At 39.3% G+C, this 26759-nt stretch overlaps 1 protein-coding gene across 1 annotated transcript; it reads left to right on the plus strand.

Moving 5' to 3' along the window:
• The first annotated feature begins 4642 nt into the window (after positions 1 to 4642).
• LOC117073560 (putative zinc finger protein 735) lies at positions 4643 to 26557 on the plus strand. The gene is made up of 4 exons (XM_033194603.1): positions 4643 to 4681; positions 9304 to 9430; positions 9979 to 10074; positions 25581 to 26557. The coding sequence occupies exons 1-4, from the start codon at positions 4643 to 4645 to the stop codon at positions 26555 to 26557; spliced, it is 1239 nt and encodes a 412-aa protein (XP_033050494.1).
• The last annotated feature ends 202 nt before the right edge of the window (positions 26558 to 26759 follow it).

Consider the following 26759-nt stretch of genomic DNA (forward strand, 5'->3'; position numbering starts at 1 on the left):
ATTTTTATCCACGTATTTATTTAGAGGCTGGGTTATGAGACTTGCTGTGGGGGGATATGCAAGCAGGGTACCGCTTATGTCTTCATTTTACTGTGTTGCATACTTTATATATAGATTCATAGATGGAATTGCTATATCACATGATAATTTCATTTTTAATTATTTGACAAACAATCATGATGTTTTTTATGATGGCTGCACCTTTTTTCTCATCAACAACTTACATAGGTTTCTATTTCTTTACATCATCAACATAGTTGGTGTTTTTGAAAAATTCATAGTGGCCATTCTAATTGATATAAGGGAATTTTGTTTTGTATTGTGATTTTGTTTTTCATTTTTCTATAAGTTATTAATCATGTGCAACCTTTCAAATGTTTCTTCCAATTTATATATCTTTTTAAATTAAAATTTAGTTTAATCATTTGTCCATTTTTTCTTTTTAAGACGAAGTTTCACTCTTGTTGCCCAGGCTGGAATGCAATTGATCTCAGCTCACTGCAACCTCTGCCTTCTGGGTTCAAGTGATTTTTCTACCTCAGCCTCCCAAGTAACTGAGATTACCGGCATGCACCACCATGCCCAGCTAATTTTTTATTTTTAGTAAAGATGGGGTTTTACCATGTTGGTCAGGCTGGTCTCAAACTCCTGACCTCAGGTAATCCATTCACCTCAGCCTCCCAAAATGCTGGGACTACAGGCGTGAGCCACTGCACCCAGCTACATCAACTTTTTAAATTACAATTTAATAAAAGTAGAAAATAATAGCCAAAGAAACATTTAAAAACTCACCAATATGTGAACAGTAAACACGTTCCCGGACAACGAATAGGTCAAAGAGAAAAAGCAAAGGGAAATCAGAAAGAATAATGAGAAAAAAGAAAATAGAAACATAACATACAATAATCTCTGGGATACAAAAAAAAAAAACCCACAAAACAGTTCTAAATCAGAAGTTTATAGCGATATATTTCTATATTAAGAAAAAAGGAAAAGATGTCAAAAAACATAACTTTAATCCGCAGCAATACTTGAAAAGAGCAACTAAATAATCCCAATGTAGGCACAATAAAGAAAATAATCTTTATTATGATTATTTTATAAATAATCATAAAAATTATGATTTTTTTATGATCGGGTGATCGGGTGCGGTGGCTCACACGTGTAATCCCAGCACTTTGGGAGGCAGAGAGGGGTGAATCACCCGAGGTCAGGAGTTCAAGACCAGCCTGGCCAACATGGTGAAACCCCATCTCTACTAAAAATACAAAAATTAGCTGGGTGTGCTGGTGTGCTCCTGTAATCCCAGCTACTTGGGAGGCTGAGGCAGGAAAGTCGCTTGAACCTGCGAGGCGGAGGTTGCAGTGAGCCGAGATGTTGAATTGCACTCCAGCCTGGGCGACAAGAGTGAGATTCCATCTCAAAACAAACAAACAAACAAAAACAATAGTGGTTAACATTCCATAATGCCAAATCTTAGCTCAGAGGGATTTTACTGAGAGGGGCCTCTAACCCCCAAAATTTTAGGAAAGACTCTAACCTTTTGAAGTTGCACCTCAACCACAAGTTTTGTCAAGTGTTCTTGCCTTTTATTAAAGGGGACCTAATTGTCTTAGGAGACACTCTAACTACCCTAAATTGGGCTACTAACCCAATCCCATTCCATACCCGGGTACACCACCACTTAAAAAACGTTAGTCAATTGGTGATTCAATCTATTTCCTGTGGGTTGGTGGTTTCCTTAGTATCATCCCTTTGTGATTCACTGAAAAGAAGCTTCCAGAAATTGTCCCAATTCAGAACCGAAGAGTGGGTTCTTGGATCTCATACAAGAAATAATTCAGAGCCGTGGGTGGTGGCTCACACCTGTAACCGAGGCAATTTGGGAGGCAGAGGCAGGAGATCACTTGAGGTCAGGAGTTTGAGACCAGCCTGACCAACATGGTGAAACCCCCATTTCTACTAAAAATACAAAAATTAGCCGGGCATAGTGGTGTGTGCCTGTAATCCCAGCTAATCCAGAGGCTGAGACAGGAGAATCTCTTGAACCCAGAAGGCAGAAGTTGCAATGAGCTGAGATGGTGCCACTGCACTCCACCCTGGACAACAGAGCAGGACTCTGTCTCAAAGAAAAAAAAAAAAAAGAAAGAAAGAATTTTGGGCGAGTCTGCAGTGCAAAATAAAAGTAAATTTATTAGGAAAGTAAAGGAATAAAAGAATAGCTACTCTATAGGCAGAGCAGCAGTGTGGGCTGCTCAACTAAAAATACTTACAGTTATTTCTTGATTATATGCTAACCAAGGAGTGGATTATTCATGAGTTTTACAAGAAAGGGGTGGGCGATTCCCAGAACTGAGTGTTTCTCTTCTTTTTAGACCATGTAAGGTAACTTTCTGATGTTGCCATGGCATTCGTTAACTGTCATGGTAAACATGACAATAACATAACATAACTGGTTGAAATGTCTTTCACATGCTAATGCATTATAATTAGCATGTAACGATCTGTGAGGACAATCAAAGGTCCCTTTTGTTCACATCTGGTTTTGGTGGATTTTTGTGGCTTCTTTACTGCAAACTGTTTTATCGGCAAAGTCTTTGTGAACTGGATCTTGCGCCAATCTCCTATTTATCCTGTGACTTAGAATGCCTGACCTCATGGAAATGCAGTCCTGTAGGTCTCAGCCCCACTTTACCCAGCACCTATTCCAGATGCAGTTGCTCTGGTTCAAATGCCTCTGACATGGCCACAGAGTGCTGGAATGTGGCTGGTCTGAACTGCAATGTGCTAGAAAGGTAAAATACACGGTTACATTAAAAGATTTAGCTTCAAAAGCGTATATGCTTTATTAACCATTACACACTAATCACAAATTATAATAACAATATTTTGGATCTATTGGACTGATTAAATTGTTACAATCAATTCCACCTGTTATTCCACCTGTTTCTTTTTTTTTATTATTTTGAGACAGAGTCACTCTGTTGCCAGACTGTAGTGCTGTGGTGGGATCTTGGCTCCCTGCAACCTCTGCCTCCGGTGTTCAAGTGATTCTCCTGTATCAGCCTCTAGAGTAGCTGGGATTGCAAGTGCCTGTCACCACACCCAGTTAATTTTTCTATTATTGGTAGAGCCGGGGTTTTGCCATGTCAGCTAGGCTGGTCTTGAACTCCTGACCTCAGGTGGTTCGCCATCTTGGCCTCTCAAAGTGCTGGGACTACAGGTGTGAGTCACTGGGCCGGCCCCACCTTTTTCTTTTTACTTTTTAACATTTGGCCACTAGCACATTCAACAGTTACAAATGATTCATATTTTACAGCAGAGGATTGCCTCTTTTTTGAAATCTCAGGCTGTCTGCATGTATTAGTCCATTTTCACACTGCTATAAACAAATATCTCAGATTGCGTATTTTTTTTTAAAGTGGTTTAGTTGAATCATAATTCTACATGCCTGAAGAATCCTCAGGAAACTTAAAATCATGACCATGACAGAAGGTGAAGGGAAAGCAAGGCACATCTTACATGATGGAAAAAGGGAGAGAACCTGGAGGAGGGACGTGCCACATTTTTAAACCATCAGGTATGTTGAGAGCTCCCTTACTATCACAAGAACAGCATGAGGATAATCCCCCCCAGTGATCCAAGCACCTCCTACCCGGTCCCTGCCCTGAGAGGTGGAAATTGCAACTTTTTATTTTTTCTTTGAGAGGGAATCTCACTCTGTCGCCCAGGCTGGAGTACAATGGTGCCATCTCGGCTCACTGCAACCTCTGCCTCCTGGGTTGAAGCAATTCTCCTGCCTCAGCCTCCCAAGTGGCTGGCACCATAGGCACACGCCACTACGCCTGGCTAATTTTTGTATTTTTAGCAGAGGAGGGGTTTCACCATATTGTCAGGCTGCTCTCGAACTCCTGACCTCGTGATGGAGCCACAGAGTCAAACCATATCACTGCAAAGGATCCACAGTAAGGAAAGTCAGAACATCCAAATTTTTCTTTCTTTCTTTTTTTTGAGACAGAGTCTCACACTGTCGCCCAGGCTGGAGTGCAGTGGAGCGATCTCGGCTCACTGTAAGCTCCCCATCCCGGGTTCACGCCATTCTCCTGCCTCAGCCTCCGGAGGAGCTGGGACTACAGGCGCCGGCCACCACACCCCGCTAATTTTTTTTTTGTATTTTTAGTAGAGGCGGGGTTTCACCGCATAACATCCAAATTTTAAAAATAATTGTCATTATATTCTTTCAATTTATGAATAACTATATTATATATCATTTATAAATGCATATGACGTTATACACAAGGTTAAATGCAAGTATCCTTCTGGTGTTGATCTGGCTGAGATCAGGGAAGAAGACTTGCCTGTAAAGGCCGCAGCCTAGGCTGTTATTTTTGCTTCATTCAGCCCAGTGATCAAATATTCCGTCATTCAGGCACGAAGCCTGAAACCTCATCCAATCAGGGGCCGTGGACTAGAAACTGTCCAATCAGGCATGCAGCTGGAGAGACCAGGACGCTTCCGTAGTTTTCCGGATCCTTTGTGTTTCTCTGCGTCTAGAGCTCCAGTTCTTCTCTTCACGGCTCTGCGTCCTCTGCTCCTAGAGGCCAAGACTGTGGCTTTGTGTCCTGCAGGTATTCGCAGATTCATGGCTAAAAGACCGGAATCCCCTGGAAGCCGAGAAATGGTGAGTGCTGGGTCTGTCATCTGAGAGAGGGGCGGAAGCTGGTTGGAACCACCTGAAAGTGGCTGTAGCAGGATCCAGACTTCCTCACAGTTCGCTCTGAAGTCTGAGGACCTATATCCTCCTTGGCCCAGCTCGGCTCTTAGTCCCCTCGAACCGTAAGATGCTGGGCAGCTCTGCACTCCCAGCGCCTCATCTCACCCATTTTTGTTGTTTATAACTGAAAAGATTTAAGAGCAATGGGAGAACAATGAGCTCCTCCATAACTATTAAAATATAAGTTTCTTTTTCCCTGCCCTCCCGTATCAGACACCAGCAATCTTCTTTACAGTAATGGGAGCATGAACTGCACTGACCTTTTCCTACCTAACGGAAACAGGGCAAGCAGTGCAGCCTTCCTTAGATGCGAAGGTTGAACTAAACTCTCCTGAATGTATCTTGAATCCCTCAAGTGTATAAGTTACTTGGTAATCTCGGCCCTGCTTTATGCAAAGCAACTTCTGGTTTCATTGAACTTTTTTTTTTTTTTTTTTTTTTAAGACAGAGTCTCACTCTATTGTCCAGGCTAGAGTACAGTGGTGCAATCTTGGCTCACTGCAACCTCCGCCTTCCAGTTTCAAGCAATTCTCCTGCATCATCATCTCGAGTAGCTGGGATTACAGGCATGTGCCACACGCCGAGCTAATTTTTGTATTTTTAGTAGACACAGGGATTCACCATGTTGGCCAGGCTGGTCTCGAACTCCTGACCTCGTGATCTGCCCACCTTGGCCTCCCAAAGTGCTGGAATTACAGAAGTGAGCCACAGCGCCCAACCCCTTGTACTATTTATGTCTCAGCTCTGATTTTGGTTATTTCTTGTTTTCGCGAGCGTTGAAGTTGGTTTGATCTTACTTTTGAAATTCTTTTAACATTAGATTTTTAAATTGAGATCTTTCTAACTTTTTGATGTGGGTGTTTCGTGATACATATTTTGTTCTTAACACTGCCTTAGCTGTAACAGAGATTCTAGTATGTTGTATTTTGGCTGTAACTAGTTTCAAAAAATTTTTTTATGTCTGCCTTGATTTCATTATTTACAAAGTAGCCATTTGGAAGATGATTACTCAATTTTTATGTAATTGTATAATTTCATATGTTTTTTGTGCTATTGTATTGAATTACTATTCTATACATTTTCTTTTTAAAAGTAATGATAGAGAAACATAAGAAGAAAAAAATGCTGTGCTCTTAATCTAAATGCTAAAAATTATTCAATACTTAGTACCAACTCCCAGGGTGCTATGAAAATTAAATCACAAAATGTGTCATTCCCAACACAGTGTTCTCTGATATGCTCCTGAGCACATAGTACCTGCTTAATAAACATTTTATTAGTACATGTGTACATGTTTCCCAGGTGCAGACTTACTCAGACATTGCTGCCTTCTGTTGTCCCTGTAAACTTTTTTTTTTTTTTTTTTTTTTTTTTTTTTTTTTTTTTTTTTTTTTTTTTTTTTTTTTGAGGTGGAGTCTCGCTTTGTCGCCCGGACTGGAGTGCAGTGGCCGGATCTCAGCTCACTGCAAGCTCCGCCTCCCGGGTTTACGCCATTCTCCTGCCTCAGCCTCCCAAGTAGCTGGGACTACAGGCGCCCGCCACCTCGCCCGGCTAGTTTTTTTGTATTTTTAGTAGAGACGGGGTTTCACCGTGTTAGCCAGGATGGTCTCGATCTCCTGACCTCGTGATCCGCCCGTCTCGGCCTCCCAAAGTGCTGGGATTACAGGCTTGAGCCACCGCGCCCGGCCTGTCCCTGTAAACTTAAAAAAGCCAACAAAAAATGTAATATTTCAGCATGGTGGTTGGTTGTCTTTATTTGTATCACAAGTATGTGTATTGTGACGGATGTGGCGGGTGTAAAGGACTCTTTGCTGTGCCTGCTTTTCTCGCTAATGCTAATAATGTGTCTGGGAAAGCACAATCAGCATTTACAGGGGACTTGTTGAAAAAGCCCATTCCTGGACCCTTTTGGATCCTGAAGAATCACTTTGCATAAAGCAGGGCCGAGATTACCAAGTAACTTATACACTTGAGGGATTCAAGATACATTCAGGAGAGTTTAGTTCAACCTTCGCATCTAAGGAAGGCTGCACTGCCTGCCCTGTTTCCGTTTGGTAGGAAAAGGTCAGTGCAGTTCATGCTCCCATTACTGTAAAGAAGATTGCTGGTGTCTGATACGGGAGGGCAGGGAAAAAGAAACTTATATTTTAATAGTTATGGAGGAGCTCATTGTTCTCCCATTGCTCTTAAATCTTTTCAGTTATAAGCAACAAAAATTGGTGAATGTTTTCTTCAAGTCTCGGTCTTTCTGCCCGTGGGTGTGTGTAGTGGTAGCAGGTGAATAGATTGTGCTTTAAAGGCATACTCTCAAGATGCGGGTTTAATATGTCCAGAGCATCTTGTCTGAAAATACATTTCAGAGAAAGAGGAGGAAAAGAAAAAAATCACTTTTTCTCAGGCAAGCATGTCTCAGATTAAGCGTGGTGTCCATTCTGCCTTTGGCAATGCCATCTGTTCGGAACTTGCAAATGTTTACTTCTCTACTTGTACTGTTGATCCCTAATGAGTTTGTTTCAACTGTATTTTTGTCATTTTTATGATAGGCAAGGGGTTCTGAAAAAAAATACTTTCTCTATATGCCATAACGTTCTATACATTTTCTTCATCTTGGATTCTTGTATGCCATGTAGAATTCTTACTACAAATTTATGGCTTGCAATATTTAAAATGTTCCCATTGTAGCTGTTGAACGTGAGAAGGTGTAAATACTCAATATTTCTACTGGGGAAACACAGTAGTCTTTGGATATTAATGAAAAGTGAAACATGTCCTGTTGGGGTTTCATCTGTGTGCTCTATTATTTCCAGGCAGAACAGGATTTAGAATATGCTCATTTAAACAGAATGGCATTTATTACCCAGAAAGTTCTGAAAAAACTATTAGGAGATACTTGCTCTCCAGGGTGCTAAAGAAAGACTACTTAAAATTACTGTTAAAAATTACAGCACAGGGAAGTTATCTGCATCTTTGACTTTGCATAAAACTGATGTTTCTTTATAATTAAATTTAGGCTGAGCATGGTGTCTCAGGCTTGTAATCCCAGCACTTTGGGAGGCCGAGGCAGGCGGATCACATGAGGTCAGGAGTTCGAGGCTAGACTGGCCAACATGGTGAAACCTCATCTCTACAGAAAAAACAAACAAACAAAAATTAGCCAGGTGTGTTTCACACATCTGTAATCTCAGCTACTTGGGAGGCTGAGGCAGGAAAATTGCTTGAACTCAGGAGGTAGAGGTTGCAGTGAGATGAGATTGCAGATTGCACCTCTGCACTCCAGGCTGGGTGACAGAGCGAGACTCCATCTCTAAAAAAAAAAAAAAAAAAGTATATGTACATACATATAATTAAATTTGGATTACAATTTACTTTTCTGAAAGGCGAGAAATACCACAGCAGTGATGTTGTGGCCTGTGTCCATCAGTACATAATACAAATGTGTCCTAATAAAGTTAATAACAATGTTATTCACTTGGTTCAAGATCTCAATGACATTTTTTCCACTATTAATTATTATTCTCTTAATTATTAAGTTCACTTAGGAGATTTTCTAGCTGAAGTGCATAAACCATCACATTTAATCTGGAAGTTGTCCTTTCTTTTTCGATGACTTTTGCATATATTTGTCTTTTAAAAATGAAGGCTCTTATCTTTATTTACAGATGAGAGAAACTGGGAAAAACTCAGACTCTGCCACTTACTGGATGTTTGACAAAATACTCTTAGTAGGCTAGAAACATTGGTGAGCTTGCTAAAAATTCAGAAATTCAGACTTTATCCCAAATCTCCTGAAACAAAACCTGCACAAGATCTTTAGTTTATTGCACATATTAAGACTTGAGAGGTACCTTCCAACGCATCATGACTGTTCTATCTGAGAAATACACACCACTTATTCTGTATGATGTAAATATAGCACTCAAAAATAGATATGTCCAGCAGGTGAGGTGGCTCATGCCTGCCATCCCAGCACTTTGGGAGGCCAAGGTGGGTGGATCACCTGAGGTCAGGAGTTCAAGACCTGCCTGGCCAGCATGGAGAAACCCCATCTCTAGTAAAATTACAAAAATTAGCCAGGCATGGTGGCTTATGCCTGTAGTCTCAGCTACTTGGGAGGCTGAGACAGGAGAATTGATTGAACCCAGAAGGTGGAGGTTGCACTGAGCCAAGATCATGCCAGTGCACTCCAGCCTGGGCAACAGAGTGTGACTTGGTCTCAAAAAAAAGAAGAAAAGAAAAATATAAAAAAAAGACATGTCTATGTTGATGCCCTTAATTTTATAATTTATCATCCAGAAAAGTATCAAATCTACAGTTGTATTGTGGGTCTTATGCTATTCTCTTTTCTCAGAGTTAGAGAATACTTCAGTGTTAAAAATTATCTTGTTAAATAATTTTAGTCACTCTTATAAGTGAAAACCACTTCTTTTTACTCTCTTAAGTCAAATACAAATCTCTGCCTACAGACACATGGTAACTGTTTGTGTGCTCATGAGTGGTTTCTTTTGTTTTGTTTTGTTTTGTTTTTTCAGGGACTGTTGACATTCAGAGACATAGCTATAGAATTCTCTCTGGTGGAATGGCAATGCCTGGATCATGCTCAGCAGAATTTATATAGAGATGTGATGTTAGACAACTACAGAAACCTGGTCTTCCTGGGTGAGGAAAATTTCAATACACAATTCCTAATATATTGCCTTTCTCTCTTTTCTAAGATAATTTTGGTAATTTCTGCTTTGCATGAATATATTTTAGCTCTCCAATTTTAAGAAAATCTTGGGGATTCATTGGTGTAGAACAAATTCTTCACAATGTTTTATCTTGACCTGAACTTTTCCCTTTCCTGAGCTTATGTATCTTTTGCTCTAGGTTAGTGGCAATTCCAAAAATGTCATGGCGTAAAATAGCGTTTCCCATGCCTTAGAATTCAGTTGCCACCACCAATGTTTAATTCAGTAATACTGAGTAGTGAAATTAAGGACCCACAATTTTAAAGTATTTTCTAAATCTGTAGAAAGTTCTGTTATGACCCTAGAACTTAAAGTATGATAAAAAAAAATAAATAAAAAAAAAAAAGAAAGTTCTGTTATGAATCAATATTAATTTTCTAGAATTTTCTATTATATCCTCTTTACTAAGCATAATACTAGGTTGGTAGTTAAAGAATTCAGCAAGATTTATGTTACTTTTTTTTCTTAATAAAACAGGTATTGCTGACTCTAAGCCAGACTTGATCACCTGTCTGGAGCAAAATAAAGAGTCTTGGAATATAAAGAGAAATGAGATGGTAGCCAAACAGCCAGGTAGGTGAAAGTGAATGAAGCGGATGACACAGATGAGAGGTACACAAATCAAGGAGAGAGCCAGCCCTTAAAATGTGGTCTGGGGAACTGTGCTTTGATGGAAAGAGTTTCTGAGAAGCTCAAGTCACTTTTTTCTTTTGCTCTCACATAGGGACACCTTCTGCCCCATGCTGTCAAATTCTCCATGGATTCTGCTTTCTCTTCAATAATCTTTTTTCAAGTTCACAGTGTGAGCCAAAGTTTTCTCTGTGGCTTATCAGGGACTGAAAAAAACTGACTGCTTTGCCATTGCTTTTGGGGACACACTAATATCTGTGTATTTTTGAGAAACTCTTATGTTTAAACAGTTAAAAAAATTTTTTTTTGCATCATGTCTAAAATGTGTGAGAATAGTGATTTCTGTTTCATTGATGGTTGTCCACTTTTCTACACAGACCATTCTGTTTTTTATTACTATAGCCGTGAAATATAGTTTAAAGTTTTTTACAATTTTTTTTTCATTTTTTAATTGTTATATATGTATTTATTTATTTATTTAGAGGCTGGGTTGTAATACTTGCTGTGGGGAGATATGCAAGCAGGGTATTTCTTATGTCTTCATTTTGTTTTTGTTTTGTTTTTGTTTTTGTTTTTTTGAGACAGAGTCTTGCTCTGTCACCCAGGCTGGAGTGCAGTGGCTGGATCTCAGCTCACTACAAGCTCTGCCTCCCGGGTTTACGCCATTCTGCTGTCTCAGCCTCCTGAGTAGCTGGGACTACAGGTGCCCGCCACCTCGCCCGGCTAGTTTTTTGCATTTTTTAGTAGAGACGGAGTTTCACCTTGTTAGCCAGGATGGTCTGGATCTCCTGACCTCGTGATCCGCCCGTCTCGGCCTCCCAAAGTGCTGGGATTACAGGCTTGAGCCACCACATCCGGCCTGCTTATGTCTTCATTTTACTGTGTTGTATGTTTTAGATATAGATTCATAAATGGTATTGCTGTATTATATGATAATTTCATTTTTAATTATTTGAAGAACATTTATGATATTTTTATGATGGCTGCATCTCTTTTCTCATCAACAGCTTACATAGGTTTCAATTTCTTTATATTATCAACATAGTTGGTGTTTTAAAAAAATTTATAGTGGCCATTGTAATTGATGTAAGGTAATTTTGTTTTGTATTGTGACTTTGTTTTGCATTTTTCTATAAATTACTAATTCTGTGCAACCTTTCAAGTGCTTCTTCCCATTTGTGTGTGTGTGTGTGTGTGTGTATATATCCTTTAAGTTCTAGGGTACCTGTGCACAATGTGCAGGTTTGTTACATATGTATACATGTGCCATGTTGATTTGCTGCACCCATTAACTTGTCATTTACATTAGGTATTTCTCCTAATGTTATCCCTCCCCCATTTCCCCACCCCACGACAGGCCCCGGTGTGTGATGTTCCCTGCCCTGTGTCCAAGTGTTCTCACTGTTCAGTTACCACCTGTGAATGAGAACATGGGGTGTTTGGTTTTCTGGCGTTGTGATAGTTTGCTCAGAATGATGGTTTCCAGCTTCATCTGTGTCCGTACAAAGTACATGAACTTATCCATTTTTATGGCTGCATAGTATTCCATGGCATATATGTGCCACATTTTCTTAATCCAGTCTATCCTTTATGGACATGTGGGTTGGTTCCAAGTCTTCACTATTGTGAATAGTGTTGCAATAAACATACGTGTGCATGTGTCTTTATAGTAGCATGATTTATAATCCTTTGGGTATATACCCAGTAATGGGATGGCTGGGTCAAATGGTATTTCTAGTTCTAGATCCTTGAGGAGTTGCCACACTGTCTTTCACAATGGTTGAACTAGTTTACAGTCCCACCAACAGTGTAAGAGTGTTCCTATTTCTCCACATCCTCTCCAGCACTTGTTTCCTGACGTTTTAATGATTGCCATTCTAACTGGTGTGAGATGGTATCTCATTGTGGTTTTGATTTGCATTTCTTTAATGACCAGTGATGATGAGCATTTTTTCATGTGTCTGTTGGCTGCATAAATAAATGCCTTCTTTTGAGAAGTGTCCATTCATATCCTTTGGCTAATTTTTGATGGGGTTAATTTTTTTCTTGCAAGTTTGTTTAAGTTCTTTGTAGATTCTGGATATTAGCCCTTTGTCAGATGGGTAGATTGCAAAAATTTTCTCCCATTCTACAGGTTGCCTGTTCACCCTGATGGTAGTTTCCTTTGCTGTGCAGAAGCTCTTTAGTTTGATTAGATCCCATTTGTCCATTTTGGCTTTTGTTGCTATTGCTTTTGGTGTTTTAGTCATGAAGTCCTTGCCCATGCCTATGTCCTGTATGGTATTGCCTAGGTTTTCTTCTAGGGTTTTTATGGTTTTAGATCTAACATTTAAGTCTTTAATCCATCTTGAATGAATGTTTGTATCAGGTGTAAGGAAGGGATCCAGTTTCAGTTTTCTACACATGGCTAGCCAGTTTTCCCAGCACCATTTATTAAATAGGGAATCCTTTCCCCATTTGTTTCTGTCAGATTTGTCAAAGATCAGATGGTTGTAGATGTGTGGTGTTATTTTTGAGGGCTCTGTTCTGTTCCATTGGTCTATATCTCTGTTTTGGTATCAGTACCATGCTGTTTTGGTTACTGTAGCCTTGTGGTATAGTATAGTATAGTATAGTATAGTATAGTATAGTATAGTATAGTATAGGGTAGTGTAGTATAGGTAGCGTGATGCCACCAGCTTTGCTCTTTTTGCTTAGGATTGTCTTGGCAATGCAGGCTCTTTTTTGGTTCCATATGAACTTTAGTTTTTTCCAATTCTGTGAAGAAAGTCATGGTAGCTTGATAGAAGTGGCATTGAATCTATAAATTACCTTGGGCAGTGCAGTAAGGCCATTTTCACAGTATTGATTCTTCCTATCCATGAGCATGGAATATTCTTCCATTTGTTTGTGTCCTCTTTGATTTCGTTTAGCAGTGGTTTGCACTTCTCCTTAAAGAGGTACTTCACGTCCCTTGTAAGTTTGATTCCTAGGTATTTTATTGTTTGTAGCAGTTGTGAATGGGAGTTCACTCATGATTTGGCTCTCTGTTTGTCTGTTATTGGTGTATAGGAATGCTTGTGATTTTTGCACATTGATTTTTGTATCCTGAGACTTTGCTGAAGTTGCTTATCAGCCTAAGGAGATTTGGGGCTGAGACAATGGGGTTTTCTGAATATACAATCATGTCATCTGCAAACAGGAACTATTTGACTTCCTCTTTTCCTAATTGAATACCCTTTATTTATTTTTCTTGCCTGATCGCCCTGGCCAGAACTTCCAACACTATGTTGAATAGAAGTGGTGAGAGGGTATCCCTGTCTTGTGCCAGTTTTCAAAGGGAATGCTTCCAGTTTTTGCCCATCCAGTATGATATTGGCTGTGGGTTTGTCATAAATAGCTCTTATTATTTTGAGATATATTCCATTAATACCTAGTTTATTGAGAGTTTTTAGCATGAAGCGCTGTTGAATTTTGTCAAGCCTTTTCTGCATCTATTGAGATAATGACGTGGTTTTGTCTTTGGTTCTGTTTATGTGATGCATTAAATTTCTTGATTTGTGTATGTTGAACCAGCCTTGCATCCCAGGGATGAAGCCCACTTGATCATGGTGAATAAGCTTTTTGATGTGCTGCTGGATTCGGTTTGCCAGTATTTTATTGAGGATTTTGGATCGATGTTCATCAGGGATATTGGTCTAAAATTCTCTTTTTTGTTGTATCTCTGCCAGGCTTTGGTATCAGGATGATGTTGGCTTCACAAAATGAGTTAGGGAGGATTCCCTCTCTTTCTATTGATTGGAATAGTTTCAGAAGGAATGGTACCAGCTCCTCTTTATACCTCTGGTAGAATTCGGCTGTGAAGCAGTCTGGTCCTGGACTTTTATTGGTTGGTAGGCTTTTAATTATTGTGTCAATTTCAGAGTCTGTTATTGGTCTATTCAGGGATTCAACTTCTTACTGGTTTAGTCTTGGGAGGGTGTATGTGTCCAGGAATTTATCCATTTCTTCTATATTTTCTAGTTTATTTGCGTAGAGGTATTTGTAGTATTCTCTGATGGTAGTTTGTATTTCTGTGGGATCAGTGGTGATACCCCCTTATCATTTTTTATTCTGTCTATTTGATTCTTCTCTCTTTTCTTCTTTATTAGTCTTTCTAGTGGTCTATCAATTTTGGTGATCTTTTCAAAAAACCAGCTTCTGGATTCATTGATTTTTTTGAACCCTTTTTTTGTATCTCTATCTCCTTCAGTTCTGCTTTGATCTTAGCTATTTCTTGCCTTCTGCTAGCTTTTAAATTTGTCTTCTCTTGCTTCTGTAGTTCTTTTCATTGTGATGTTAGGGTATCGATTTTAGATCTTTCCTGCTTTCTCTTGTGGGCATTTAGTGCTACAAATTTCCCTCTACACACTGCTTTAAATGTGTCCCAGAGATTCTGGTACATTGTGTCTTTGTTCTCATTGGTTTCAAACAACATATTTATTTCTGCCTTCATTTCATTATGTACCCAGTAGTCATTCAGGAGCAGGTTGTTCAGTTTCTATGTACTTGTGCGGTTTTGAGTGAGTTTCTTAATCCTGAGTTCTAATTTGATTGCACTGTGGTCTGAGAGACAGTTTGTTGTGATTTCTGTTCTTTTACATTTGCTGAGGAGTGCTTTACTTCCAACTATGTGGTCAATTTTGGAATAAGTGTGATGTGATGCTAAGAAGAATGTCTATTCTATTGATTTGACTTGGAGAGTTCTGTAGATGTCTATTAGGTCTGCTTGGTGTAGAGCTGAGTTCAAGTCCTGGATATCCTTGTTAACCTTCTGTCTCGTTGATCTGTCTAATGTTGACAGTGGGGTGTTAAAGTCTCCCAATATTATTGTGTGGGAGTCTAAGTCTCGTTGTAGGTCTCTATGGACTTGCTTTATGAATCTGGGTGCTCCTGTTTTGGGTGCATATATATTTAGGATAGTTAGCTCTTCTTATTGCATTGATCCCTTTACCATTATGTAATGGCCTTCTTTGTCTCTTTTGATCTTTGTTGGTTTAAAGTCTGTTTTATCAGAGACTAGGATTGCAACCCCTGCTTTTTTTTGCTTTGCATTTGCTTGGTAGATCTTCCTCCATCCCTTTATTTTGAGCCTATGTGTGTCTCTGCATGTGAAATGGGTCTCCTGAATACAGCACACTGATGGGTCTTGACTCTTTATCCAATTTGCCAGTCTGTGTCTTTTAATTGGGGCATTTAGCTAATTTACATTTAAGGTTAATATTGTAAGGTGTGATTTTGATCCTGTCATTATGATGTTAGCGGGTTATTTTGCCCGTTAGTTGATGCAGTTTCTTCCTAGCATCAATGATCTTTACAATTTGACATGTTTTTGCAGTGGCTGATACCAGTTGTTCCTTTGCATGTTTAGTGCTTCCTTCAGGAGCTCTTGTAAGGCAGGCCTGGTGGTGACAAAATCTCTCAGCATTCGCTTGTCTGTAAAGGATTTTATTTCTCCTTCATTTATGAAGCTTAGTTTGGCTGGATATGAGATTCTGGGTTGAAAATTCTTTTCTTTTTTTTTTTTTTTTTTTTGAGGCGGAGTCTCGCTCTGTCGCCCAGACTGGAGTGCAGTGGCCGGATCTCAGCTCACTGCAAGCTCCGCCTCCCGGGTTTACGCCATTCTCCTGCCTCAGCCTCCCGAGTAGCTGGGACTACAGGCGCCCGCCACCTCGCCCGGCTAGTTTCTGTATTTTTAGTAGAGACGGGGTTTCACCGTGTTAGCCAGGATGGTCTCGATCTCCTGACCTCGTGATCCGCCCGTCTCGGCCTCCCAAAGTGCTGGGATTACAGGCTTGAGCCACCGCGCCCGGCCGAAAATTCTTTTCTTTAAGAATGTTGACTATTGGCCTGCACTCTCTCCTGGCTTGTCGAGTTTCTGCTGAGAGATCTGCTGTTAGTCTGATGGGCTTCCCTTTGTGGGTAACCCGGCCTTTCTCTCTGGCTGCCCTTAACATTTTTTCCTTCATTTCAACCTTGGTGAGTCTGACAATTATGTGTCTTGGGGTTGCTCTTCTTGAGGAGTATCTTTGTGGCATTCTCTGTATTTCCTGAATTTGAATGTTGGCCTGCCTTGCTAGGTTGGGGAAGTTCTCCTGAATAATATCCTGAAGAGTGTTTTCCAGTTTGGTTCCATTCTCCCCATCACTTTCAGGTATACCAATCAAACGTAGATTTGGTCTTTTCACATAGTCCCATATTTCCTGGAGGCTTTGTTCGTTTCTTTTTACTCTTTTTTTTGTCTGAATTTTTCTTCTCACTTCATTTCGTTTCATTAATTTGATCTTCAATCACTGATACCCTTTCTTTCACTTGATCAAATCAGCTACTGAAGCTTGTGCATGTGTCACGTAGTACTTGTGCCATGGTTTTCAGCTCCATCAGGTCATTTAAGGTCTTTTCTACACTGTTTATTCTAGTTAGCCATTCATCTGATCTTTTTTCAAGGTTTTTAGCTTCCTTGGGATGGGTTCAAACATCCTCCTTTAGCTCAGGGAAGTTTGTTATTATTGATCTTCTGAAGCCCACTTCTGTCAACTCATCAAAGTCATTCTCTGTCCAGCTTTGTTCTGTTGCTGGCAAGGAGCTGTGTTCCTTCAGTGGAGAAGGGGTGCTCTGGTTTTTAGAATTTTCAGCTTTTCTGCTCTGGTTTCTCCCCGTCTTTGTGGTTTTATCTACCTTTGGTCTTTGATGATGGTGACCTACAGATGGGGTTTTGGTGTGGATGTCCTTTTTGTTGATATGGATGCTATTCCTTTCTGTTTGTTAATTTTCCTTCCAACAGTCAAGTCCCTCAGCTGCAGGTCTGTTGGAGTTTTCTGGAGGTCCACTCCAGACTCTGTTTGCCTGGGTATCATCAGTGGAGACTGCAAAACAGCAAATAATGCAGAACAACAAATATTGCTGCCTAATCCTTCCTCTGGAATCTTCATCTCAGAGGAGCACCTGCTGTATTATGTGTCAGTCGGCCCCTACTGGGAGTTGTCTCCCAGTTAGGCTGCACACGGGTCAGGGACCCACTTGAGGAGGCAGTCTGTCCGTTCTCAGAACTCAAACACCGTGCTGGGAGAACCACTGCTCTCTTCGGAGCTGTGAGACAGGGACGTTTAAGTCTGCAGAAGTTTCTGCTGCTTTTTGTTCAGCTATACCCTACCCCCAGAGGTGGAGTCTACAAAGGCAGGCAGGCCTTGTTGAGCTGCAGTGGGCTCTACCCAGTTCAAGCTTCCTGGCCACTTTGTTTACCTACTCAAGCCTTAGCAATGGTGGAAGCCCCTCCCCCAGCCAGGCTGCCACCTCGCAGTTTGATCTTGGACTACTGCCCTAGCAGTGAGCAAAGCTCCATGGGTGTGGGACCTACTGAGCCAGGCACGGGATATAAACTCTTGGTTTGCCATTTGCTAAGACCATTAGAAAAGCCCAGTAAGTGGCAGTGTCCCGACTTTCCTGGTGCAGTCTGTCACGGCTTCCCTTGGCTAGGAAAGAGAATTCCCCCGATGCCTTGCTCTTCCCAGGGGAGGCGATGCCCCACCCTGCTTTGGCTCACCCTCTGTGGGCTGCACCCACTGTCTAACCAGTCCCATTGAGATGAACCAGGCACCTTAGTTGGAAATGCAGAAAGCACCCATCTTCTGCATCAATCACACTGGGAGCTGCAGACTGGAGCTGTTCCTTTTTGGCCATCTTGGAACTGGGTGTATATCTGTTTTATTAAAATTTAGTTTAATCATTTGTCCATTTCTTTTTCTTTTTTTTTTTTTTTTTTTTTTTTATTATACTTTAAGTTCTAGGGTACATGTGCATGACGTTTATATCATGTATAACTCCCCAATGCAATCCCTCCCTCCTCCCCCCTCCCCATGATAGGCCCCAGTGTGTGATGTTCCCCTTCCCGAGTCCAAGTGATCTCATTGTTCAGTTCCCACCTATGAGTGAGAACATGCGGTGTTTGGTTTTCTCTTCTTGTGATAGTTTGCTAAGAATGATGGTTTCCAGCTGCATCCATGTCCCTACAAAGGATGCAAACTCATCCTTTTTTATGGCTGCATAGTATTCCATGGTGTATATGTGCCACATTTTCTTAATCCACTCTGTCACAGATGGACATTTGGGTTGATTCCAAGTCTTTGCTATTGTGAATAGTGCCGCAATAAACATACGTGTGCATGTGTCTTTGTAGTAGAGTAATTTATAATCCTTTGGGTATATACCCAGTAGTGGAATGGCTGGGTCATATGGTACATCTAGTTCTAGATCCTTGAGGAATCGCCATACTGTTTTCCATAATGGTTGAACTAGTTTACAATCCCACCAACAGTGTAAAAGTGTTCCTATTTCTCCACATCCTCTCCAACACCTGTTGTTTCCTGACTTCTTAATGATTGCCATTCTAACTGGTGTGAGATGGTATCTCATTGTAGTTTTGATTTGCATTTCTCTGATGGCGAGTGATGATGAGCATTTTTTCATGTGTCTGTTGGCTGTATGGATGTCTTCTTTTGAGAAATGTCTGTTCATATCCTTTGCCCACTTTTTGATGGGGTTGTTTGTTTTTTTCTTGTATATTTGTTTGAGTTCTTTGTAGATTCTGGATATTAGCCCTTTGTCAGATGAGTAGGTTGCAAAAATTTTTTCCCATTCTGTAGGTTGCCTGTTCACTCTGATGGTAGTTTCTTTAGCTGTGCAAAAGCTCTTTAGTTTAATTAGATCCCATTTGTCAATTTTTGCTTTTGCTGCCGTTGCTTTTGGTGTTTTAGACATGAAGTCCTTGCCCATGCCTATGTCCTGAATGGTACTACCTAGATTTTCTTCTAGGGTTTTTATGGTATTAGGTCTAACATTTAAGTCTCTAATCCATCTTGAATTAATTTTCGTATAAGGGGTAAGGAAAGGATCCAGTTTCAGCTTTCTACTTATGGCTAGCCAATTTTCCCAGCACCATTTATTAAATAGGGAATCCTTTCCCCATTTCTTGTTTCTCTCAGGTTTGTCAAAGATCAGATGGCTGTAGATGTGTGGTATTATTTCTGAGGACTCTGTTCTGTTCCATTGGTCTATATCTCTGTCTATACTACAAGGCTACAGTAACCAAAACAGCATGGTACTGGTACCATTTCTTTTTCTTTTCTTTTCTTTTCTTTTTTTTTTTTTTTTTTTTTTATTATACTTTAAGTTCTAGGGTACATGTGCATGACGTTTATATCATGTATAACTCCCCAATGCAATCCCTCCCTCCTCCCCCCTCCCCATGATAGGCCCCAGTGTGTGATGTTCCCCTTCCCGAGTCCAAGTGATCTCATTGTTCAGTTCCCACCTATGAGTGAGAACATGCGGTGTTTGGTTTTCTCTTCTTGTGATAGTTTGCTAAGAATGATGGTTTCCAGCTGCATCCATGTCCCTACAAAGGATGCAAACTCATCCTTTTTTATGGCTGCATAGTATTCCATGGTGTATATGTGCCACATTTTCTTAATCCACTCTGTCACAGATGGACATTGGGTTGATTCCAAGTCTTTGCTATTGTGAATAGTGCCGCAATAAACATACGTGTGCATGTGTCTTTGTAGTAGAGTAATTTATAATCCTTTGGGTATATACCAGTAGTGGAATGGCTGGGTCATATGGTACATCTAGTTCTAGATCCTTGAGGAATCGCCATACTGTTTTCCATAATGGTTGAACTAGTTTACAATCCCACCAACAGTGTAAAAGTGTTCCTATTTCTCCACATCCTCTCCAACACCTGTTGTTTCCTGACTTCTTAATGATTGCCATTCTAACTGGTGTGAGATGGTATCTCATTGTAGTTTTGATTTGCATTTCTCTGATGGCGAGTGATGATGAGCATTTTTTCATGTGTCTGTTGGCTGTATGGATGTCTTCTTTTGAGAAATGTCTGTTCATATCCTTTGCCCACTTTTTGATGGGGTTGTTTGTTTTTTTCTTGTATATTTGTTTGAGTTCTTTGTAGATTCTGGATATTAGCCCTTTGTCAGATGAGTAGGTTGCAAAAATTTTTTCCCATTCTGTAGGTTGCCTGTTCACTCTGATGGTAGTTTCTTTAGCTGTGCAAAAGCTCTTTAGTTTAATTAGATCCCATTTGTCAATTTTTGCTTTTGCTGCCGTTGCTTTTGGTGTTTTAGACATGAAGTCCTTGCCCATGCCTATGTCCTGAATGGTACTACCTAGATTTTCTTCTAGGGTTTTTATGGTATTAGGTCTAACATTTAAGTCTCTAATCCATCTTGAATTAATTTTCGTATAAGGGGTAAGGAAAGGATCCAGTTTCAGCTTTCTACTTATGGCTAGCCAATTTTCCCAGCACCATTTATTAAATAGGGAATCCTTTCCCCATTTCTTGTTTCTCTCAGGTTTGTCAAAGATCAGATGGCTGTAGATGTGTGGTATTATTTCTGAGGACTCTGTTCTGTTCCATTGGTCTATATCTCTGTCTATACTACAAGGCTACAGTAACCAAAACAGCATGGTACTGGTACCATTTCTTTTTCTTTTCTTTTCTTTTCTTTTTGTTGAGATGGAGTTTTGCTCTTGTTACCCAGGCTGCAGTGCAATGGCACAGTTTTGGCTCATGGCAATCTCTGCCTTCCAGATTCAAACAATTCTTCTGCCTCAGCCTCCTGAGTAGCTGGGATTAGGGATGTGCCACCATGCCCAGCTAATTTTGTATTTTTAGTAGAGATGGGTTTCACCATGTTGGTCAGGCTGGTCTCAAATTCCTGACCTCAGGTGATCTGCCCACCTCAGCCTCTCAGAGTTCTGGGATTACGTGTGAACCACTGCACCAGGCTCATTTGTTCATTTCTAAATCAAGTAATTATTAGATTATTAAATCATTAATTATTGTTGTCTAGTTAATTATTGTTGTCTATTAATTATGTTGTCACTTTATTAAATGTTTTATTTAATTGCAGAAATTTTGAAGTTTAGTCCGGTTAAAGTTTTCTGTTCTCCTATTCGTTGCTCACGCATTTGATGGCATGTCTAAGAAAATGGTGCCAAGACCAATGTCATGTCTTTCCACTGTATTTTTTTCTAAGAGTTTCATTAGTTTTTTTATTAGTCTAAGTATTTTGTTTAAAATATCTTTTGTATATGATGCGATTAAAGTATTCAACTTCATTTTTTCAATGTAGATATCCAGTTTTCAACATTATCTGTTGAAGGTATGATATTTTCTCCATTGTCTGCTCATGGCAGCCTAGTAACAGATTATAACTTTGTGGCAGATTATTTGGTCATACATAGAAGAGTTCATTGCTGGTCTCCCTATTTTATCATGTCTTTATCTGTCTTTTTGTGAATACCACATAGTTACTGTTATTGCAGCTTTTTATTGTGTTTTGAAATTATGGAGCATAATGCCTCTGTGTTTATCATGTGCGTTTCTCTAAATGTAGTTCATAATAAAATTAAAAAATTTTAAACAATATTTCAGGAATAAATATACTTTTGGAATTTTGATACAGATTATATTAAGTTTGTTCACCACTGTGGGTTATACTGACATCTTAACAAATTAAATTGTCACTTAAATATGTTGACCCTTGAGCAAAAATATTAAATTAAATTATGTGACCTTCTGCAAGAATATATTGAAGAATGTGTTTATTTCCATATATTTTTGATTTGCCAGTTTTACTTTTTTCCTTTTCAGTTTTATTTAGTTTTGATTAGAAAGCAAACACTGTATGATTTTGCTTTTCTTAAATTTTTTTTGACACAGCGTTTCTCACTCTGTTGCCCAGACTGTAGTGCAGTAACACAATCTTGTCTTACTGCAGCCTCAACCTCTTGGACTCAAGTAATCCTTCCACCTTGGCCTCCTGAGTGGCTGGCACTACAGGCCAACCCTACCAAGCCCAGCTGATGTTTTTTTTTTTTTTTTTTGAAATGGAGTCTTGCTCTGTTGCCCAGCCTGGAGTGCAGTAGTGCAATCTTTGCTCACTGCATCCTCCGCTTCCCAGATTCAAGTGATTTTCCTGCCTCAGCCTCCTGAGTAACTGGGACTACAGGGGTCCACCAACACAACTGGCTTTTTGTTTATTTTATTTTTATTTTATTTTTATTTTTTAGTAGAGACGGGGTTTCACCATGTTGGCCAGGATGGTCTCGATCTCTTGACCTTGTGATCCACATGCCTTGGCCTCCCAAAGTGCTGGGATTACAGGCGTGAGCCACCGTGCCCAGCCATGCCCAGCTAATTTTTAATTATTTGTAGAGACAGGGTCTCACCATGTTCCCAAGGCTAGTATCAAACTTCTTGTCCCAAGTGATCCTTCCACCTTGGCCTCCCAAAGTGCTGGGATTACACCTGTGAGCCACTGCACCTGGCTGATCTTTTTAAATTTGCTAAGACTTGTGTGTTCTAACAGAATGCACCAGGTGCAAATAAGAATATTGTGTATCCACTTGCTTTTGACTGGAGAGTTCTGTACATGTCTGTTTAGCCTCTTTGGTTTGTGATATGGTGTAGATGCCCTCCAAATCTCATATTGAAATGTAATCTCCAATGGTGGATGTGGGGCCTAATGAGAGCTGTTTGCATCATGGAGACAAATCCCTCATGAATGACATGGCACAATCCCCTTGGTAATCATAGAGTTCTCACTCTGTTAATTCACGAGAGCTGGTTGCTTAAAGGAACCTGATTACTCCACCTCACACTTGCATCATCTTTCACCATGTGACATATTTGGTTCTTTTTTGCCTTCCGCTATAGTTGTGAGCTCTCTCATATCCTCACCAGAAGCAGATGCTGGCATATACTTCTTGTACAGTCTACTGAACTGTGAACCAAAGAAATCTTTTTCTTTATAAATTACCCAGTCTCCAGATCACGAAGTCGGGAGATCAAGACCATCCTGGCTAACACGGTGAAACCCCGTCTCTACTAAAAATACAAAAAAATTAGCTGAGCGTGGTGGTAGGCACCTGTAGTCCCAGCTACTCAGGAGGCTGAGGCAGGAGAATGGCATGAACCTGGGAAGCGGGGCTTGCAGTGAGCCAAGATTGCACGGCTGCTCTGCAGCCTGGGCGACAGAGCAAGACTCTGTCGCAAAAAGAAAATAAAAATAAAAATAAAAATAAAAATTACCCAGTCTAAGATTATTTTCTATAGCATTGCAAAATGAATTCATACACAATATAATGTTCCTCAGGTTTTCTGTTTTTTGATTTTTTTATTTAAATTTTTAATTTATTATTGAAAGTGAGGTCTTAATGTCTATAATTTTATGTTGCTATTGTATTTCTTGCTTCATTTTTGTGAATATTTGCTTTATACGTTTTGAAGCTGTGATGTTGTATATGCATATACATATAGATAGACATAATAGTTATAGATTCCTAGTAAATGGACTCATTTTACCATTATATAATATTAGTCTTTGTCTCATGCTAGTAATCAGTCTTTGTCTCATACTAGTAACTAGTAACATCTCATGCTAGTAATAGCATTTAAGATAATATGGATTATCTTAAATTTTATAAATTAATATATACATTTCTTTTGTGTGTCTATAAAGATTTTTTCTTTGTGCTACATTAGAGATTTTATAAAACCTGTTAATGCTTCAACAGTAAATTTTAACCTGGTTAAAAAAATGACTTCAGGCTGGGCGCGGTGGCTCAAGCCTGTAATCCCAGCACTTTGGGAGGCCGAGACGGGCGGATCACAAGGTCAGGAGATCGAGACCATCCTGGCTAACACGGTGAAACCCCGTCTCTATTAAAAAAAAAAATACAAAAACTAGCCGGGCGAGGTGGTGGGCGCCTATAGTCCCAGCTACTTGGGAGGCTGAGGCAGGAGAATGGCGTAAACCCGGGAGGCGGAGCTTGCAGTGAGCTGAGATCCGGCCACTGCACTCCAGCTGGGTGACAGAGCGAGACTCCGTCTCCAAAAAAAAAAAAAAAAAAAAAACTGACTTCAGTTGCATAGAAAAATTTGTTCTCATTATATCTACCCTATGCTTCTTATTGATGTTGCTAATTGTATCATTTTATGTTTTATGATTATTTTTATGCTTATATCTTTCAAATTTTACAGAATATATAAAAATGTTTTCTGCAGCATCACAATAATACCATGGATTTTTTTTTGTATGTGTATATGCATGTTTTTCAAAAACATGTATTTTCATATGATTATATTTTTTTTTGGTCTATTATTTTAAGTTGAAAGACCTCTTTTCAGCATTTTATTTAGGGCACATGCAGTACTTATATGCTTTTCCAGCATTTGTTTTTTCTGGAAGATCTTTATTTTTTATTTATTTTATAGTATATTTTTGCTGGTTACATTATTCTTACAATGAAGATTTTTTCTTCAGCCTTTGACCATTTAACAGTTCTTTTCTGACCTGCAAGGTTTCTGTTGACAAATTCACTGGTTGTCTCAGAGGACTAGGCTTATAAATAATACCTCACTTTTATCTTGCAGCTCCCAAGATTGTATTCTGGTTTGTGACTTTTGAAACTTTGCTTAAATATGTGTTATGGATCTTTTTATATGTGTATATCCTAGTTTGTTTGTTTAGTTTCTTCATTTTTTACATTACTTTTTTCATACTTTAAATTTATTTCAGTTATTCTTTTTTGCCTCCACAATTGTCTATTTTTATTATTCCAAGCCTTTTGTTGATATTCTCACTTATCTGATGTCTGGTTTTCCATTTTTCTCATTGAGCAAAATATGGATTATCTTAAATTTTATAAATTTATATATACATCTTTATTTTTATAGTTGCTTTTGAAAATTTTGATTTTTTTGATTGGACCATGTTGCCCAAATACTTTGTATGCATTATAATCTTTGGTTAAGATTTAGACATTAACATAAAACTACCTTTCACAATCTTTATAATGCAGCTCTTTTCTGGGATAGCCTGAAACCAATTGTCTTAGGTAGAGGTTCTGGGAGTCTCCCAAATACGTTCTCATGATGTGTCTTCTCTGCAATTTTTTATTTATTTTTCAGTTAAAAGACTTCTTCATATTTCTTATTACTAGTCAATAACTACTTTCTACACCTATTTTCCATCCTTGGTACTGCAGTTCTGCTGTTGTAACATTCACTTTTGATCTCAAAAGACTTAAAGCTGTCATTAAAGACACCATATTCTTCTATTGGGGATGAGGAAGGGCTGTGTTGGGTAAATGTTGCTGACTTTTCTTTTCTCTATATATGGCTTTTGACATTGTGCTCACATGGGGCACACACTTACTCTATATTTCCAACAAAGGTATTTTGATTACTATGATGTTGTTACATTTATACATCTATGAAGGAATTGTGGCCTGTGGTATTTTGATATGCCATTTTGCTAACGTGCCTTGTATAATTTTATATATTCGATTTGTAAAGTATATTTATCTGAGTCCAGTAAGTGCTGTAACTTGTGATTTTTGTCTTTCAGTTATGTGTTCTCCTTTCACCCGAGAACTTCATCCAGAGCAGGGCATTAAAGATTCACTCCAAACAGTAATACCGAGAACATATGGAAAATGTGGACATGAGAATTTACAATTAAAAAAATGCTGTAAAAGTGTGGGTGAGTGTGAGGTGCACAAAGGAGGTTATAATGAAGTTAACCGATGTTTGTCAAATACCCAAAACAAAATATTTCAGACTCATAAATGTGTCAAAGTCTTTGGTAAATTTTCAAATTGCAATAGACATGAAACAAGATGCACTGGAAAGAAACATTTGAAATGTAAAAAATATGACAAATCATTTTGCATGCTTTCACACCTAAATCAACATCAGATAATTCATACCAGGGAGAAGTCCTACAAATGTGATGAATGTAGCAAATCCTTTAGCCGCTCCTCAAACCTTACTGCACATAAAAGAATTCATACTGGAGAGAAGCCCTACAGATGTGAGGAATGTGGCAAAGCCTTTAGGTGGCCCTCAAACCTTGCTAGACACAAGAGAATTCATACTGAAGAGAAACCCTACACATGTGAAGAATGTGGCCAAGCCTTTAGGCGCTCCTCAACACTTACTAATCACAAGAGAATTCATACTGGAGAAAAACCCTACAAATGTGAAGAATGTGGCAAAGCCTTTAGCGTATCCTCAGCCCTCACTGAACACAAGAGAATTCATACTGGAGAGAAACCCTACACATGTGAAGAATGTGGCAAAGCCTTTAGCTGCTCCTCAGCCCTTAAGATACATAAGAGAATTCATACTGGAGAGAAACCCTACAAATGTGAAAAATGTGACAAAGCTTTTAGCTGCTCCTCAACCCTTAAGACACATAAGAGAATTCATACTGGAGAGAAACCCTACAAATGTGAAAAATGTGACAAAGCTTTTATGAGGCATTCAAGTCTTGCTAAACATAAGATAATTCATACTAGAGAGAAACCCTACAAATGCAAATAATGTGGCAAAGTCCAGCTCTCAGGTCTTATAATACATAAAATAATTTATACTGGAATAAAACATTACAAGTGTAGAGAATATGAGAATATGGATGAGCCTTTAACAAGTTCCAAATCTTAATAGAAAATTCGAGAATTCATGTTGGACAAAAATTTTATAAATGTGAAAAAAATGTAAAAAGCCTTTGATCAACCCTCAAACC

The sequence above is a fragment of the Trachypithecus francoisi genome, unplaced genomic scaffold (genome assembly GCF_009764315.1).
Source record: "Trachypithecus francoisi isolate TF-2019V2 unplaced genomic scaffold, Tfra_2.0 Lachesis_group4, whole genome shotgun sequence".
Classification (NCBI taxonomy): Eukaryota; Metazoa; Chordata; class Mammalia; order Primates; family Cercopithecidae; genus Trachypithecus; species Trachypithecus francoisi.

Bases quoted from the DNA above. Each gene is read 5' to 3' on its own strand.
- LOC117073560 (XM_033194603.1), top strand. From the start codon at position 4,643: ATGGCTAAAAGACCGGAATCCCCTGGAAGCCGAGAAATG. The intron at 9,431-9,978 runs GTGAGGAAAATT...TTAATAAAACAG, and splicing joins CAGAAACCTGGTCTTCCTGG to GTATTGCTGACTCTAAGCCA. The intron at 10,075-25,580 runs GTAGGTGAAAGT...TTTGTCTTTCAG, and splicing joins GATGGTAGCCAAACAGCCAG to TTATGTGTTCTCCTTTCACC.